General features: G+C 41.1%; 2 protein-coding genes across 2 annotated transcripts in view; one reads left to right on the top strand and one right to left on the bottom strand.

The window, feature by feature from the left end:
* LOC143475677 (testicular spindle-associated protein SHCBP1L-like) lies at window positions 1–12,445 on the bottom strand. The gene is made up of 10 exons (XM_076973585.1): window positions 11,842–12,445; window positions 11,470–11,619; window positions 11,145–11,359; window positions 8,230–8,316; window positions 2,648–2,866; window positions 2,466–2,571; window positions 1,972–2,125; window positions 1,402–1,652; window positions 1,181–1,300; window positions 1–784 (listed from the first exon to the last, which is right to left on the bottom strand). Exons 1-10 carry the CDS (start codon window positions 12,094–12,096, stop codon window positions 530–532), a joined length of 1,812 nt encoding a protein of 603 aa, XP_076829700.1. The 5' UTR covers window positions 12,097–12,445; the 3' UTR covers window positions 1–529.
* A 2,943-nt stretch (window positions 12,446–15,388) lies between these two features.
* The window catches only part of lamc1 (laminin, gamma 1), a 49,695-nt gene continuing 48,683 nt past the window's right edge, over window positions 15,389–16,400 (top strand). Inside the window, exon 1 of the mRNA XM_076973577.1 lies at window positions 15,389–16,084. Coding sequence (XP_076829692.1) covers window positions 15,712–16,084 — 373 coding nt within the window. The 5' untranslated portion in view covers window positions 15,389–15,711. The remainder of the gene's footprint in view (window positions 16,085–16,400) is intronic.

The following is a 16,400-nucleotide window of genomic DNA, read 5'->3' as shown; positions in this document are numbered from 1 at the left end:
TATGGTGGCTGAGCATCATATTTTGCATTTTATTTTAATGAATGTCATAAATGTTTAAAATGAGTCACTGATCAGCCCTTGTGTTCTGAGTTAACTTGCCAGAATGTAAAAACATATTACTGAGAACTGAAAGGTTTACACAAGAAAATGTGTGAAAGAAGAAAAGGTTTCAATGAACAGTACTTTTAATTTCTATCAGATATACAAAAAATGAATTCAAATATTAATTTATTGCCATCCCTGACATTTCAGCGACTGACTGAGAATGAACTTTGTGAACTCCCTATATTTCAGTTTATAGTAAAATCCATATATATATAGTTGGAAAACCACTGCTTTTGAGCAACATTTAAAAAATGTGTCTATTTAAATATACATAAATTACAGAACAGCATTTGAGAGGGTTCTGAAAGTACTGAAAACTGCTATAAATCGATTGCAACTACTGACAAGACCAACTAAAAACATTTAAGTCAACGCTGTAGCTCCATGCCTGGTGTTTTCCTGTGAACTGTGGTTTGCTGTGCCTCTATGAGCTCACCCACATCTTGTGCAGCACTCCCACTTCCCCCATGCTGTTGGACTCTAGCTTGTTATGGCTGACGTCCACACTGAGTTTCTGCATGGCCCTGACCAAATGATCGCTTTCATTCTTGTCTCCACCTGCAGTGGGCTGGTTTTCACTAGCACGGCCTTGATGGTCAGCCACCAGGATCGTCACCCCATAGCCATGGTTGTCATGAATGTAGTTTTTGGACATCTTGAGCTGTGGTTGAGGAAGCACCTAACAAGGAAAACATATTTTCACCAAGTGTAAGCTTGTGTTAGAAAACTTTGTAAGTGGACCATATATGGACCAAGTCCTCACTGACTTCATAAAACTGTTCTGTCCCAGATTCTGACACCCTGGGGCAATCTTGACTGGATTGCTGTAGGTGCAATTTTTATTTCTTTGGGCTAGAAACCTACACTTAACATTTGTTCTCTCTTCAAAAAAATATTTAGTTGTTGATGAGAACATGTACCTGACCCCTATACTACAGGTAACAATATATTAGTCATACTGTGTTAATGAAAAGAAAATTAAATCATCCTGTACCCAGAGTTCTGAGTGGATGCTGTCATACTGTTTGGTAATGTGTTGGTAAGACTAATTGTTACTACATAACCTCTGGTTTACCTTCATGTTAATACCACCCAGTGAGCTCTTGAGGTCTTTACTGGCCTGGCTGCTGCAGTGGTGAATTTCATTCCTGTGTAACTCTGCCACACTCCCTGGGGAAAGCTCTATACCTGCTCCCTGTCAAAGCCAGTTCAGTCTTTCAGAACACTTGTTGGGTGCAATATATATACAAGAGAGAAATTAACCATTGTGTTCAGACTGGATTTGTCCTGCAGTACCTGAGCTCCGGTGATCTCACAGTCGGTCATGTTAAGAGAGGCGCCTGTCAGTACACGCACCCCGGTGCCCTCACACTTTAGCACGCAGTTCTGCAGAGTCATGTGACCTGATTCCACCACTACAATGCCATCACACGTTCCCTTCTGGACCAGTGTTAGGTCCTGTATAGTCACCTGTGACCCCTTAGAGGCCACAAAGTTGTACTGGGAGGGGTCTGAGTTGATCACAACATCTTGCCTCTTTCCAAATCCTGATAATGGTGGTGGGTTGGAATACAACACATGGTCAATTCACAGCACATCACATGTCGGTACACTGTTTTATAAACCACAATTGCTGAGAATTGTGAAAAGTATTCTGTAGGGTTATGTGATGATTTGTGAATGAGTGTCATGAAACGACAGGGCTAAATGTCCCAAAAGCACTGACATGACCATATCTGAATAGCAAAACAAGATTTACACTGATTTACATCTTCTCTTCTTTCATTATCTCCTAACACTACAATGCTTTTGAGAAACAGAGCCCAGACGGCTTTGATAACAACACTCTAAAGATATGAGCTTGACCCATGATGAGGATGTCATCAGTGAGTGAGGCCAGGGCATCAGCCTGGTGTTCGCCAGGGAAGATAACCACAGAATCTCCAGAGAAACACGTCTCCAGGGCTCCTGCCAGACACTCATGCTGCTGTATGAGGGTGTCTGAAGTTAAAGTCTTTATCTGGAGCAGAACAGTGGAAATAAGGACCTTCACAAATAAATGCCAACTTGTGTTATTAAAAGAACTAACTTAGACTGAACTGTACTTGTACACGAAACAGTCTGGATAATAATAAAACTACACAATTTCATGCTCCTTTCTAGAAACTCAAGGACACATTACAGATAAAGAGAGTGAGAAATATCATACAGCACACAACACGTAGTAACAACATAATATATGGGTGAGTTACTCAGATTTGATTGAAGTATTGAGCTGAAAGACAAACGGCTCATTTACATGCAACCTCAGACACTAAGTAGGGGTTTGTTTTAGGTTTTAAACTCCAGTGGTAACACACCATGTCCGTTGTCATTACTTGAGCAACAATATGTGCCACTTTCTTCCCAGATGCTCTGTGTCCCTTACGCCGCTTGTAGACCTTTGGGTAGAATGGACCGTGACTCCTGCAGGGAAAACAAGACTTGCATGTACTGAAATGATAGTAAACTCTGAGAATCTATGTTCCACGCTCCCTTTAACCTGAGTCTCAGGTCCTCCCAGAACTGGAGAAGCCCGGAGAGCTGGGACATCTCAAAGTATATCTTGCAGCTGTCCACTGTCTGCCCTAGCGTGGCCTCCCCAAGGATGCTCTTCTGGAGCCGGGAGAGCTGCTGCTGTTTGCTGTGGTATTTTTCCAGAGTCTTGCGATAGCGCTCGATTATGGGACCAGGAATGGTTCCATCCTCAATATCAGAATACCTGTGCGGACATGGAGTGAAAGGGAATTCCTTGTCTGGCATACTTTCATACCATATTCTTTTTATCAAATAACACCTCAATTTTTTGCTAGCCAGGAATGTCATATTGATTTGACACACAAAGCACAGCTACTTGTGTAATTATTGATATTCCTAATGTGATAACATTTATTTGGCAGAACAGAATATAACTGTTACCACTGAACACTGGTCAATGTAGTGCTTTGTTAACTTTGATTAACTGAGATATTTTGGAGTTATAATCAGGATTGCACATAACTGGTACGCATGCGCGACAAAAATTAGCAACACGTACTGCCACTTGGGTCACTACCGCGCTCTTGCGTACTGACGATCCCTCCTGAAATATTTCACATGACTGCTCAAGTCGCCAGTGTACATCGGTAAATGTTGGTAATTATAGTCAAACATGTCTAAGAAGAAACAGATAACAGTAAGCAGCTTCTTTGGAGTTTCGCCCCCAACTAAGAAACAGCAACTGGAGCCAGAGCCGAAGAAAATACTTTTTTCAGAGAAGTGGCTGCAAGAAGTGCCGTGGCTTGAGGCTAATGATGAGCGAACAGAAATGTGGTGCAAGATTTGCCGTGCCCATCCACAGCTAGCAGACAAAACAGGTGCATTTTATAAAGGGTCGAAGAATTACAATCATCCGTTATTTAACAAACACGAAAAGAGCAAGGAACATGCCACTGTGGCGCAAGTCATTGCTAATAAACAAGCTAGCCGAGAAGACATAGCAAGTCGCCCACTTAGCAGATGGTGAGACAAGCTTACTGATCAACAAAGGCAAGCCCTTTTTAACGTTTTTCTCCTTGCTTTCCATAAAGCAAAACACACCCGTCCCATGTCGTCATTTGCGGAGGATATTCCGTTGCTGAAGCGGCTAGGAGTTAATGTTGGTACTGCTTATCATTCACATGAAGGGGGCACAAGGATTATGCAGAGCATAGCGCATACCATCAGCAGGGAGCTACGAGCAAAGTTGCAGGCTGCTCAGTTTTGGGGACTGCTTTTTGACGGGTCCGAAGACATCACAAAAACTGAGCAGGAAATCGTGTACATTGTGTCAGTATCCACCAATGGAGAGTTTTCGTCAGACTTTCTCGGATTGGTCAAATTGGGTGCCGACCGCACCGCACAGGCAATAACAGACGGGCTTGTAAAACTTTTTCAGGACTAGGGCTGCCATGATTAGTCGACTAGTCACGATTATGTCGACTATTAAAATAGTCAACGACTAATTTAATAGTCGATGCGTCGTGTTTTTTTTTTTTTCTCTCCATACTGCTGCGGTCGTGTCTGCCTTTCTGTCCCTAACGCACATGCGCAGTAGTGGAAACCGAGGTAGACAGTGGACGACATCCCAGGACATTATACAGACTGGTATCATGGCTGCCCGGCTACGGAACTCAAGTGTGGGATAATTTTCCGTAACCGGGTTCCGAAACGCGTGCAATATCTGCAAGGCAGAACTTTCCTTCCACAGCAGCACAACCGCGATGTACGAGCACCTGAAGCATGTTGTGGCTTATTGTGACAATGATGAAGAGGGACAGTCATCTCTGTAATCTAAATCGCTAGTTAGCTGCTAACGTTACCGTAAACAGAGCGTTAACTTTGTACTTACTTATCGTGGTAACTGTAAAAGTTAACATTAGTGATGGCGATTTGTTTCATTAGCCTTAGCACGCATTCGTGTGTTTTCTGTAACGTCAGTGAGACCAAAACTTTATTTTTGTGAATAATTCCTTAGTTTCAGGTACCTACCTAATTTGATTTATATGTAGCTACGTTTGATGCCAGAGACAAATGAAAGAAAGAAAAACCTAAAAAAAAAATCTTTATTAATGTATTTATTTTTGCGTTGTTTAAGCCAGTGCCTAATACTTATTTTAATAATTGTTGCAACAAGTTGCATATTTCATTAAAGGTTTAATGAACTATGATCTTAATTGTTTTTATTTTTAGCTGAAATCTAATGATGATTATATAATAGCAGTTGCATTTTAGTGTGATATGCTGTATGTTTTATATTCAATTAACGCACGATCCGATTAGTCGACTAATCATAAAAATTAATCGGTGATTAGTCGACTATAAAAATAATCGTTTGTGGCAGCCCTATTTCAGGACACATGTTTGGACGACTGGAGAACAAAGTTGGTCGCTGTGTGCACAGACGGCTGTTAACGTCGGGGTGTACAACGGCGTTGTGCCAAAACTAAAGGGACTAGTTGCGATTGGAGACAATTTTGTGCACATTCTGTGCACTGCACACACGATGGAGAATTGCGCAAAATCAGCTGACCGCAAGGTTCCGTACTGCAACACCTTCAATCAGTCTGTGGTCAGGCTGCTGCAGTTTTATTTACAGAAAGGTGGTGCAAAAAAAACGGCTGCATTGCAGAAGCTATGTGAAGAAAATGGGATCTCCTTTGTAAAATTGGGAAAGTTTCATATTAGGTGGTCTGCATGGTGGCACGAAGTACTGTTAAAAATATCAAGACTATTGTCAGCCATTAAAATGCAATTGGCTACAAGTGATAACCCTGACTTGCAGCATATCTGCACAGAGCGTTTTCAATGCTTTTTAACACACATGGTTGACATTGGCAACATTTTGAAGACCACATCAATCGGATTTCAGAAAGAAAAGTTGACCATAGGGGAATGTAAGGACCAGTGTTGCTAATAACGCCGTTAAAAATAACGGCGTTAGGTAACGGCGTCATTTTGTCAGTAACGGGATTATATAATTAATTACTTTTCCTGTCGTTACAACGCCGTTGACGTTACTGGTCATTAAAAGTGGTGCGTTACTATATATTGATATACTAACAGTAATACGAGCGGACCGCTGCCCAGGCTAGTGAGGAGTAACAGATCTCGATAGGTTACAGTTCTCGGTGTAACACCTGTTTAACTTACAAGTCAGTAAGCGAATCAGAGCCAGTGTTTTTACACGCGCGCCGAAGTACGCCAGTGAGACGGAGAGACACGTGACACAAACGGAGAAGAGGCTGAAATGGCGAGTCAGGAGCAAGCCGAAGAAAAATTTCCATTTTCAAGGTGGCGATATAAACATTATTTAAGAAAATACTTGAAGTTCCTGAATGTCTACCAGACTGGGTATTTGATTTATTTAATTAAGGATAGAGGTTTTATTGTTAAGTTTACTTCTGTTGTGAACAAACCAGCTTTTTCAGGTTGAGAGAATTTAATTTAATTTGATAGATGTAAATGCACTTTAAATAGTGTAACTGTTTTACTTTTGCTTTTTTTTTTTACAAAGATTTGGGATTTTAAAAGATTTTATCCTGCACTGGTCTGTGGATGTGCAATAAATATCAAAAGTTAAACACCTTTCTGATCTACTCATTTCAACTGACTGTGAGGACTGCTTTTTCAAAAAAAAAATCCTTATTCATTGGCATATAACTTTCCCTGGTAACGAGTTACTTTTATTATAGAGCAGGGGTGGCCAATCTGCGGCTCTTTGCCTGGTTTCATGCGGCTCCCCAGCCGGTCCGCGGGCTCACCTGCACAAACGGGGCGACACACTGCTACATTTTCGTGGTGCGCGGTTAGTTTACAAGCCTAGCGAGCCGCTAATACTTTTAAAACCGGCGTAGTGGAAAACACGCATTTGACTGTCTTCACAGCTAATAGTTTACACTCGCCACCCCCCCCCCCCCCCCCCAACAGATTACACTCGCCCATGTACGATGTGGCTCTTTGCCGTAACACAGTAAGAAAAGTGGCTCTTGGTCTATGACGGGTTGGCCACCCCTGGTATAGAGTAATTTAGTTATTAACTCAGTTACTTTTTTGAACAAGTAGTGAGTAACTATAACTAATTACTTTTTTAAAGTAACGTTCCCAACACTGGTAAGGACGAACTCATGGTGGCCATTGGGCAATTCAAACTTATGCTTGATGCTGGAGACCATAGTGCACAGACTGTTTCTAATGCTGAGGCTGACATAGACAAGACAGACTTACTCCGTGCGTTAATTGAAGAGTTTGAAACTAGATATGACTCCCTTAAGTCATGTGATCACTTCTTAGTATTTGACCCTTCAACCTGGCCTCAGAAAATGCAAGGCCTCCACAGTTTTGGAAACACAACAATTTGCAACATTCTCCAAAAATACGAGGCCATCTTGCAGCTCAATAAAGACATCACTCTGACAGAATGGATGCGCTTAAAGCAGGCAGCAAAACGGCTGGGAGCATCTTCTGTGTATGACCTAGTCCAAATAGTAAATAATCCAAGTAACCCGGATGCTTACTCCAACATCAAAGAGCTGGTTAAGCTGTCTCTTGCACTGCCTTTGAGCAGTGCAGCTTGTGAGAGAGGTTTTTCACATCTTAACATAATCAAAAACAAATACAGATCCCGCCTGTCACATGCTCGTCTCTCAGCCCATATGCACATCCACCTGTCAAAGGAGACCACAGAGACATTTAACCCAAAGCCAGCTGTTGACCTGTGGATGGAGACAGCCAACCGGAGGCTCAACCAAGGGCAAGGAAGTACATCTACAGCAGCAGCATCATCTGCCACACAGGATGCTGAAGCAGAGGACAATGAGGGCGACACTGAGGAGGACAATGGGGGCGACAGTGCGGTGGATAGTGAGGAGGACTTTTAAGACTTATCACGGATGAGGTGAGTACCAAACACTATTTGCTGGTACTCACATGAGTAACTCACTAAAAAAGTTATGTGCACCCCTGGTTATAATATACTGTAATTATTGGCTTCACCCACTATCTGCATCCTTGCACCCTCTATACTGTTAATGCACGCCTATCACTCATTACATAGTACTGTTTTCATACTTCCACTACAGATGTTATTTTCTGTTCTGTATATAATGTGCGCTCACACTGCTTTATAGGTCAAACCTTCATCTGATTGCTGATCCTAGTATATGCTTACTGTTTTTCCAATAACCTTGGCACGTTATGTAACTACTCTATATTGCATTTCTGGTTAAATGTTAACTACAGTTCATACGCTATGTACCTGTACACGCACAATGGCAATAAAGTTTAATCTAATCCAAAAAAAAATTCTAATTCTAAAATTCGACCTGATCTTGACCAAAAAGAAGATGCTGCATGCTTTCAATATACATTTTTAATATAAATGCACAAATGTAAGCAAAAGATTATATATATAATTACACAAATATCATGACAATATCAAGACATCACTTGCCTTAAAAATAAAGAAAGAAAAATTATGAATAAGTGAAGATTCCCTATAATTCACAGCTATAGAGGATATGTACAAAGTGAACTAGCAACCCTGTGTATTATGAAGTTGCAACTTACAGCTGTAAGCGCTTCTCAATCAATCCTGCATAATCTTGACATTCTTCCACAATATCCCAGTCCCTCGACAGGAAATCATAGAAAAACCTAAAACAGTATCAAATGGTGTTCAACAGAAATGCAATACTTCAGTACCCCAATATCTCCTCTGAGTTATGCTCAGAACAGACTGCAGTATTATTTTTAGGTAAAAATCAACTGATTAAAAAACACAAACATTTCCCCCTGAATAGAAAATATCAGTTCACGGGTTTTGGTTTGCACACTTTATATATTAAACCATCCTATTTCCCTGAGACTTGGCGTGATCGCTTCCATTTATTTTCGCTCACCCTGCCCGTCACAGTATGGATAATGCGGCCGATTCCATATCAGAACTATTCCTAATAAATATGTCCTTAATCACCTTAAAATCACAATTATTCAGGCTAACAAAACTGCATGGCAACAAAGAGGCTATAAATAAACCTGTTATATGTAGGGTTGCAACGATATGAGATTTTCACGGTATGATAACCGTCTCAGAAAATACCGCGGTATCACGGTTATCACGGTATCACAGTTAGTTTGTATATTATTAAAAGATACACTGCCCCTTAAAGAAATTACAACAAGTTTTTTTTTTGTTCAATTAACCATTTATTGTAGAAACCTGCAACTGTATACAAAATGTCTCCTTTAAAAAAATAAGCTGTAAACATGTTTATATAAATACTGCGAAATTAGAGAAACCTAAATCATGGATTTCAGTACAATTATTTAAGTTTAAATTATTTAATATCTGATAAACTCAGCCTGGGTCAGTGTCTGATCAACAACTGTTGTAAATGTCCATTGTACTGCCAAGTTAGAATATAACCAGATACTGCAGAAAGAGAGGATTTATTTCTGACATGACCCTCACAATAGAGATTTCTATTTTAAGGCTTTCACACAGAGTCTGGTTTTAACATATGAAAAACAGGCACGTTAGAATTTGAAAATGAACGCATGTAAATTAATGGCGTCTTTCACATCCAGTGAAAGCAAGGACCATAAAAAGCTAGGTTTATACTTTCACTAGTGACCGTAGCGCGCGACTCCGCACAGTTCTTTTGTATTACGTTAACAAATACAAGCCTCTTGTAATTCCAGGATGAAACATGAGAGAACGTGAAGACGTTAAGATTGTGCGTTTTGAAAATAAACAACCATTAAATAATGTGATGAAAAAAATATTTAACTTTATTAATTTTAAGGTGCTGGGAAATATTGAAACGGACCTTTAAAGTTACGTACAAGTGCTTTAATTCCACCTTGTAAAGGTGTATGAACCCTGCAAATATGACTTTGTTCATTGCGCTGAGGCGCGGCCTGCGCAAAGTTACAAAATTCGAGATGTGCACGACCTCGCGAATCGACAGCGTGTGAGACCCTCGCGCATGGGCGGAGCCACCGCGATTACGTCATTTTCGCAGCTGACTTTAGTTTAGCTTTTTTTTGTTAAAAAATTTGTTAAGTCTGATACACTTTCTGCCATTCTCACCGCTGTGTGCTGAGTAGCTGAACCGGAGCAGAGTTGCGCATGCGCGGGTCAGTTTCTCCGCTGGCTTGCTTTTTACCGGTAATAAGCAAACGCACACGGTATGATAACCATGCATTTTAATACCGTGGTATACCGTGAAACCGGTTACCGCTGCAACCCTAGTTATATGTTACTATATAATTACAGTTATATAGTTACTATATAATTAAATACACACATATTATATTTGGTCTTATAGGCACTGAATAGCTGCTTTAGTGGAGTCACCAATCTAGTAGTATGTTGGACCACCTCTGGTCTTCAGAACTACAGTAATGGCATGGCACAGATTCCACTATGTGTTGAAATTGTTCTGCAGGAATCCTGGCCCATGTGGACAGGGAAGCTGCATTTAGTTGCCGCAAATTAGATGAATGTACTGCCATGCTCTGAACAACCTGGTCTACCTTGTCCCAAGAGATACTGTATAGAATCAAAATTCTATACAAAAAAAATCAAAAAAATCTGGGGAATGTGAAGGAAAACCCACTCCTTGTTCTTGAAATCAAGCCATGACTATATGACCCTTGTGGCCTGGGTTCAACCATTGGGTAAAATCTGCCATGAAGGTGCGAATTTGGTCAGCCAAAATATTTATGTGAGCCTTGCTGTCCAAAAGTCCATCCACAGATATCAGTCCCAGGGTGTGCCAAGAAAATGTTCCCCATGCCAATTCTCCATCTCCACCAGCATGAACTGCTGATACCTAATGCTAAGGACTCATGTGTTCATGCTATTTGTCCCAAATTCTGGCTCTCTTATTGCTATGGTGTAACAGAAATATGGAACAATCCAACCAAGAAATGTTTCTCCAGTCCTCAGTGATCCAATTTCAGTGTTCTGTTGCCTACTGGAGGTATTTTGGTTAGACAGCAATGGCACTCAAACTGGCTGTCTACTGTTCTAGTCCATCCATGCTAAGGAATGAAGGGCAGAGTGTTCAGACATGTTCGTTGTAATATCAGTGTAGCATTCAGCTGCAACTGACGTCATCCCCTGAGCCCTTTCAGTTAGTTGTTTACATCCATAGGATCCCTTTTGCTGGATGTCTTTCCTTGATCATACCTTTCTCTGTATACTCTCGACACCATTTCACGATAAAGCCTCACATGATTGGCAATTTTTAAATACTTTTAATACTTACTAGTCTATCACAGATTATGCCTTATTCGAAGGTGCTCAAATCGCTGTACATTCTCATTCCAATTGGGATTGAAACTGATCCACAGAAAACTCTCACCTGATTTTATGCTACACTCCAAGATCTTGTGTCTAATTTCCATAGTGAAAGGTGTCTCTAATAAAGTGGCAACTACATTTCATTAAGATGCTTGTGAGTGTATGTGCTTACCTAGCATGTTCCAAGGCCTCAGCAATGCTGTCTACATCGGGACCCAAACCTTCTATAGGATACGCATCTAAGATTGAAACTAAGTAATCTTGTTCCTTTAAGACATCTTCCACCATCTCTCTGGGCAGAGTAGCAATATTTGCGGAAAATGGTTCTGCCACAGACACACTGACACGAAGTGGCAGAGCTTTTCCCTCATATGGTGTAGCATTTACCTGAGACCAAGACAAACATAACCTAGTTTATCAGTTCATTAGAATCTCACAGTTCAAAATGACAGCGCTTCAGTCTCTGATAAAAATCAGGTGTGTGCTAACATTAATACCTGTACAAGTACACCAATATAGGGCAACTCCCCAGTGTCACAATTCCCAAATCGGCCCTCAGGGGCAGTTTTCCAGATCGCAGTCCATGACCTTTTGTTGACGATTTTCTCATTGATAAATAAGGCAATCGCTTCATCTGCTTCTTCGGCCTTATACATATTAACACAATTAGTACTTAGTCCAACATAATTAATTAGACACTAATTATTAGCTAGGTAGGATATGTACACTTGCTAACGTTAGCTAGATAGCTAAACTAGGCAGGTGTCTTAGCTAGCTAGTTAACGTAACTACATCATCTTATTTATCTAATATATTGAGAGCTACAATAATATAATTTTAATAAATACATTGAAAATAATATAATTTACCGTACTACACCACCGGAATATCTCATCGCAAAAGAGAGAGACTCTGTCTTCATGCGTGAGTGATTTTTTTGAGGTATAAATCTGTGGTGGCGTCTTAGCCTCGTCGGTGTAATCGGGGTCTCCGTTGGGACTTTCTTCAGTGTCTTTGTCAGCCGTTTCCTCTGGTGAAACGTCTGCACACGGCGAATCGTTTTCATTCTTGTCACATTCGACTGTATTCTCTTGGTAAACATCGTGCGGAAACCATGTCGCCATGACTTATTTCCAAGTATTTGAGCTGGTCTGACTAGAGATGGCGTTATATTGTCTGCTAGCTGGTTAGCTAACGTTTTCTGTCAGAAGCTGCCAGATCCTTTGAGCGCGAGCCGAGAAAATGCGCGCGAAAAAAATGGTCCACTTTAAGATTGCTCAAATACGTTAGATTCCTCAAATGTGGTCATACGAGCCGCCGAATTGAAGTTGCTAAAACGATAAAACGCACTTTTTAATTGATTTTTTTTTAAACAAATGGGATAATTTTGCTTGTCTGAAGTATACTTTTGTCCCTTAGATACATAAATGTACCATCGAGCGATTGCCACTAGAGGGAACAACGAGACGACGTTCACGACGTAATCGACGCGCGTCAGATTAAAAACCTGAATTTGCTTCATGTGTTCAACTAAACCACTTCTCTCTTATATATTTTGTCTGCGTCTTCATTTGTGACCTGTTTTTAGATTAAATCAATATAAACAAAAAGCTGGATACAGCCCAATTTTTCAGATGTTTTCTGTATTCGCAGTTCTGAGAAATATGAAACTTCACAGATGAAGAAAATGTTTTAGTGCAGAATATTTCTGCTTTTTGAAAGAGCTGTGTCACAATTATTGTTAACCCTGAATTTCTCTGCCTTGTTTTTGTAATCTCTCGACTCCATCCACAAGTGAGCTTATTCTGTAGGCTATAAGCCAGTTTTTCCATATATTTGAAGGAATGTTTTGGATCATGGATATTCTTGAAAATCCAGTGATGACTTTTTTTGCACTAAAGTCTTGAAACTTTCTATTCCACCATGTAAACCATGAAACTTTTATAAGGTCCCTGGGTCTGAGGAAGAGAAACATTACATGCCATAAATGCCAAATGCCATAAATGTAAATGTAAATTACATTATTATCATACATCCACCTCCATACCTGTAACCAGAAAGCCCTACTTTGGTCTTAGTGGACTACAGACTTGGAATTTAATCCGTTTCCAATTATATTTAGCAAGATTATATATGTATGTGTGGCTGATGAGAACATATGTTTTCTTTTAGCAACGTTTCCGATGCTTACAAGAGGACTGCAGTTCTGGAGGTGGTATTTTAGCCATTGGGTTGGTGACCCAGTCGAGTAACATTCCTCATTGGTTATTTGAGATCATGGATGACTATGTAAGAGCTACAAAGCTATAAGCCTGTGGTGAACTTTCAAAAATGGGAACTATACTTCCTGTGCCTTTTTTAGACCATCCCGCCCCATCACTGTCATCAGTAATCCTATATTGACCTAAGCATAATATTGTAGTCTGCTAATCTGACAGTCTGATAGGACAACCAACAAATTCAGGATATACAGGAACATCTAGAGAGAACAAAGTCTTTACCCTCGAGGTAGATTCTGAGGATTGCAGAGTACATAGCTCCTGTATCTTAAAGCAGCAGTGGTGCCCTTAAGGAACTGCTGATGAATGCTCAAAGTTCTTGAGGGAAAGGATTTGAGACAATGCACATTTAGGGCAAGTCTGAGCCTGAACAGCGCATGGCCCTGAATCACAGGAAACATGGAATGAGTATTTGACTGAGTGTTGACAGGGAGTGCTCTTTTTGACACCTGGGGATAAATGAAGCTCTCTGTGCCTCGGCAATAGGCCTGTTGAAACAAAAGGGCTGATTGACAGGGCAGTGTAATGTATGATGATCTCACAGGACAGGGTGGTGTGCTTGTGGTTTGTATAGAGAGAGATAAGAGGTGGTGTGGAGAGATTGGGCACTGGTTGTGGGTTTTACTCTTTAAGGTCATGCTTGAACGCCATGAAGCTGAATCGTTCTCTCTTAGTCTTAATCCTAAATGATTGATTTAATACTATTAAAAACCAACTGATTGCATTGATTACACTTAGAATCTAAGGGCCTTTGATCATTTCAAATGACATTGTTTGGCCTGTGAATAATTAGACCTGTAATGGATTTATGATAATTATGTGTTATGAGACACTCAGAGACAACCATTGGTCATGAATAAACTTTAATTACTAACATTCTTTCAGATTAGCCAATGGGTAAAACATCTCTGTTCAGAAGCATTATCAGTCACTTTCGTGATATGCATTGTGACTGACAACTTATCTGTCAGAATAGCTTTCACCATTGTCTTGTGTTTCTGAGGTCTCCTTGTTGTGTTTCAGGGGCTTTTCATGTGGTGCAATAGATTAAACTGTGAAACGTACAATATTGCAGTATATAAACACTGCGAATGTACACAGCCATGCAACTCTCTCGGTTAAATTCATCAACATGCATATATGTTTAGCTTGTCATGTAATTAAATCAAACATGAAGTTGGGAAGTATGACAAATGAAGCAGACAGCTGGCAGATGACTCAAAATGACACAAAATGTCTGTTCTGAACTAAATGACCCTAATATGGTGTGTGAGTAGTCGAACTAAACCTTTGAGTGAGTTTACACAAAGGTGAGGAATTTAGAGTTTGAGCTGGAGTTACAAAAATCTAAGTGTTGCTATTTTCTGCCAGTAGAACTGCTCAGTAATTTAAAGCACTCTTATGAATTACTCTTCACTGATTTATCTCAAACAAGGCTTCATGAATTACTCTTCACTGATTTATCTCAAACAAGGCTTCATGAATTACTCTTCACTGATTTAACTCAAACAAGGCTTCATGATTTCGGTACGCTTTGTTGATACAAGAAAATGTAGAGTTGGGCTCTGACATGGTAATGCAAGACTCTACAGCTATAAACTGTTAAGATCCATGCTGCTATTCTCGGTTTCCTGAGACCTGCTTGTTGAAAGTATATTTAACCCTGCTCTTTGCCCCTGTGCTCGGAGTATGTAACTATCTGCGCCTGGTTATTCATAGTAGGCAACTGGAAATTCATCCAAGCATGATTTGGTTTGATTTGTTTCACAGCTACTGCTACGTCGCTACTAGAACTTAAGCTTATAAACAGCTGTAATAATAAAAAAAATCATTATACATCAGGATAAAAAAATTGGCACGAGCTCCATTATTTTTAAAACATATGAAGATTATTTTTAAAACTTATGAAAATGTTTTTTTATGTTTTTGTAATTATTATTAGAAGCATTTTAACCGATTTCCTCCATTTGCTTCGATCAGTGTCCATCGCCTCCCTAGGAATCTGCGGAGTCCTGCTCACGTCCACCGGGTCGCAGAGGGCTGGATCTGATGGGACCGGTGACACGCCTACTCTCCCAACTAGCCACGCCCACTCAGGACGGGCTCCGCTGCCGGAGCCATTAGGACTTTTGCCTTTTTAGCGGCTCGGCGGCCCATCAAAGTGTCCTTCAGGCGGAAGTAGACGTAGCGATTTTTTGACTTGCGCACTGGCTGGCTGGGTGTAGCCTACATCGGATATAGTTCTTTTCCTTCCAAAGTTTTTCCATGGCGGTGGTCGCAGCCCGATGATCCAGCGGAACCTCGCACGAAGTAGAAAAGTGAAGAAAACAGCACCGCCGTGAAAGTTCCGCATGACTTTATTCCCAAGTTCGCGCACACGGTAGCTGGTGCGGGGATACGGTCCAAAAGAAACGTGTTCGTGACGGGTTTCAGAGTCGTGGGGGAAAAAAAGTCAGAATAATGGTTCGTTTGGCCGTGGTTCTGGGTTTATTGACTTTGTGGGCAGCGCGCGGCCGCGGGGCGATGGACGAGTGCGTGGACGAGTCGAACCGGGCCCAGCGCTGCATGCCGGAGTTCGTTAACGCCGCCTTCAACGTGACCGTGGTGGCCACCAACACCTGCGGTTCTCCGCCCGAAGAGTACTGCGTACAGACCGGAGTGACCGGGGTCACCAAGTCCTGCCACATCTGCAACGCCCGGGACCCCAGGCAGCACCACAGCGCGGTCTACCTCACCGACTACAACAACCAGGCCGATACCACTTGGTGGCAAAGCCAGACCATGTTGGCAGGAGTCCAGTACCCCAGTGCCATCAACCTAACGCTTCATCTGGGTGAGCGGTTCGTCTTTGGTGAAGGAGCGCGCTTTGTGTGTGTTATTATAGGGAATAATATTTACAGCTGGGGTTGTTTTTGTTGATCCTTCAAACTAAATATAATTTAGTTTCTTATGTGACATGCGTGGCTCTAGCCTGTTTGTTTATTGAGAAAAGGTTCGTGTGGGTCCAGGTGATTGGGTCTCGGTCAGCAATTTTCCAGACATGGTGCAGATTACTGCGGTTGCTCGAATGTGACCGTTAAATTGGTTGTCACTGACCGTATAATCACCGACATGGATAAAACGTGTCGGGATGGGAGACTAAACATCCC

The sequence above is a fragment of the Brachyhypopomus gauderio genome, chromosome 14, assembly GCF_052324685.1.
Source record: "Brachyhypopomus gauderio isolate BG-103 chromosome 14, BGAUD_0.2, whole genome shotgun sequence".
Lineage (NCBI taxonomy): Eukaryota > Metazoa > Chordata > Actinopteri > Gymnotiformes > Hypopomidae > Brachyhypopomus > Brachyhypopomus gauderio.
The sequence above is the reverse complement of the archived record's forward strand: the minus strand, read 5'-3'. Positions and strand labels throughout refer to the sequence as shown.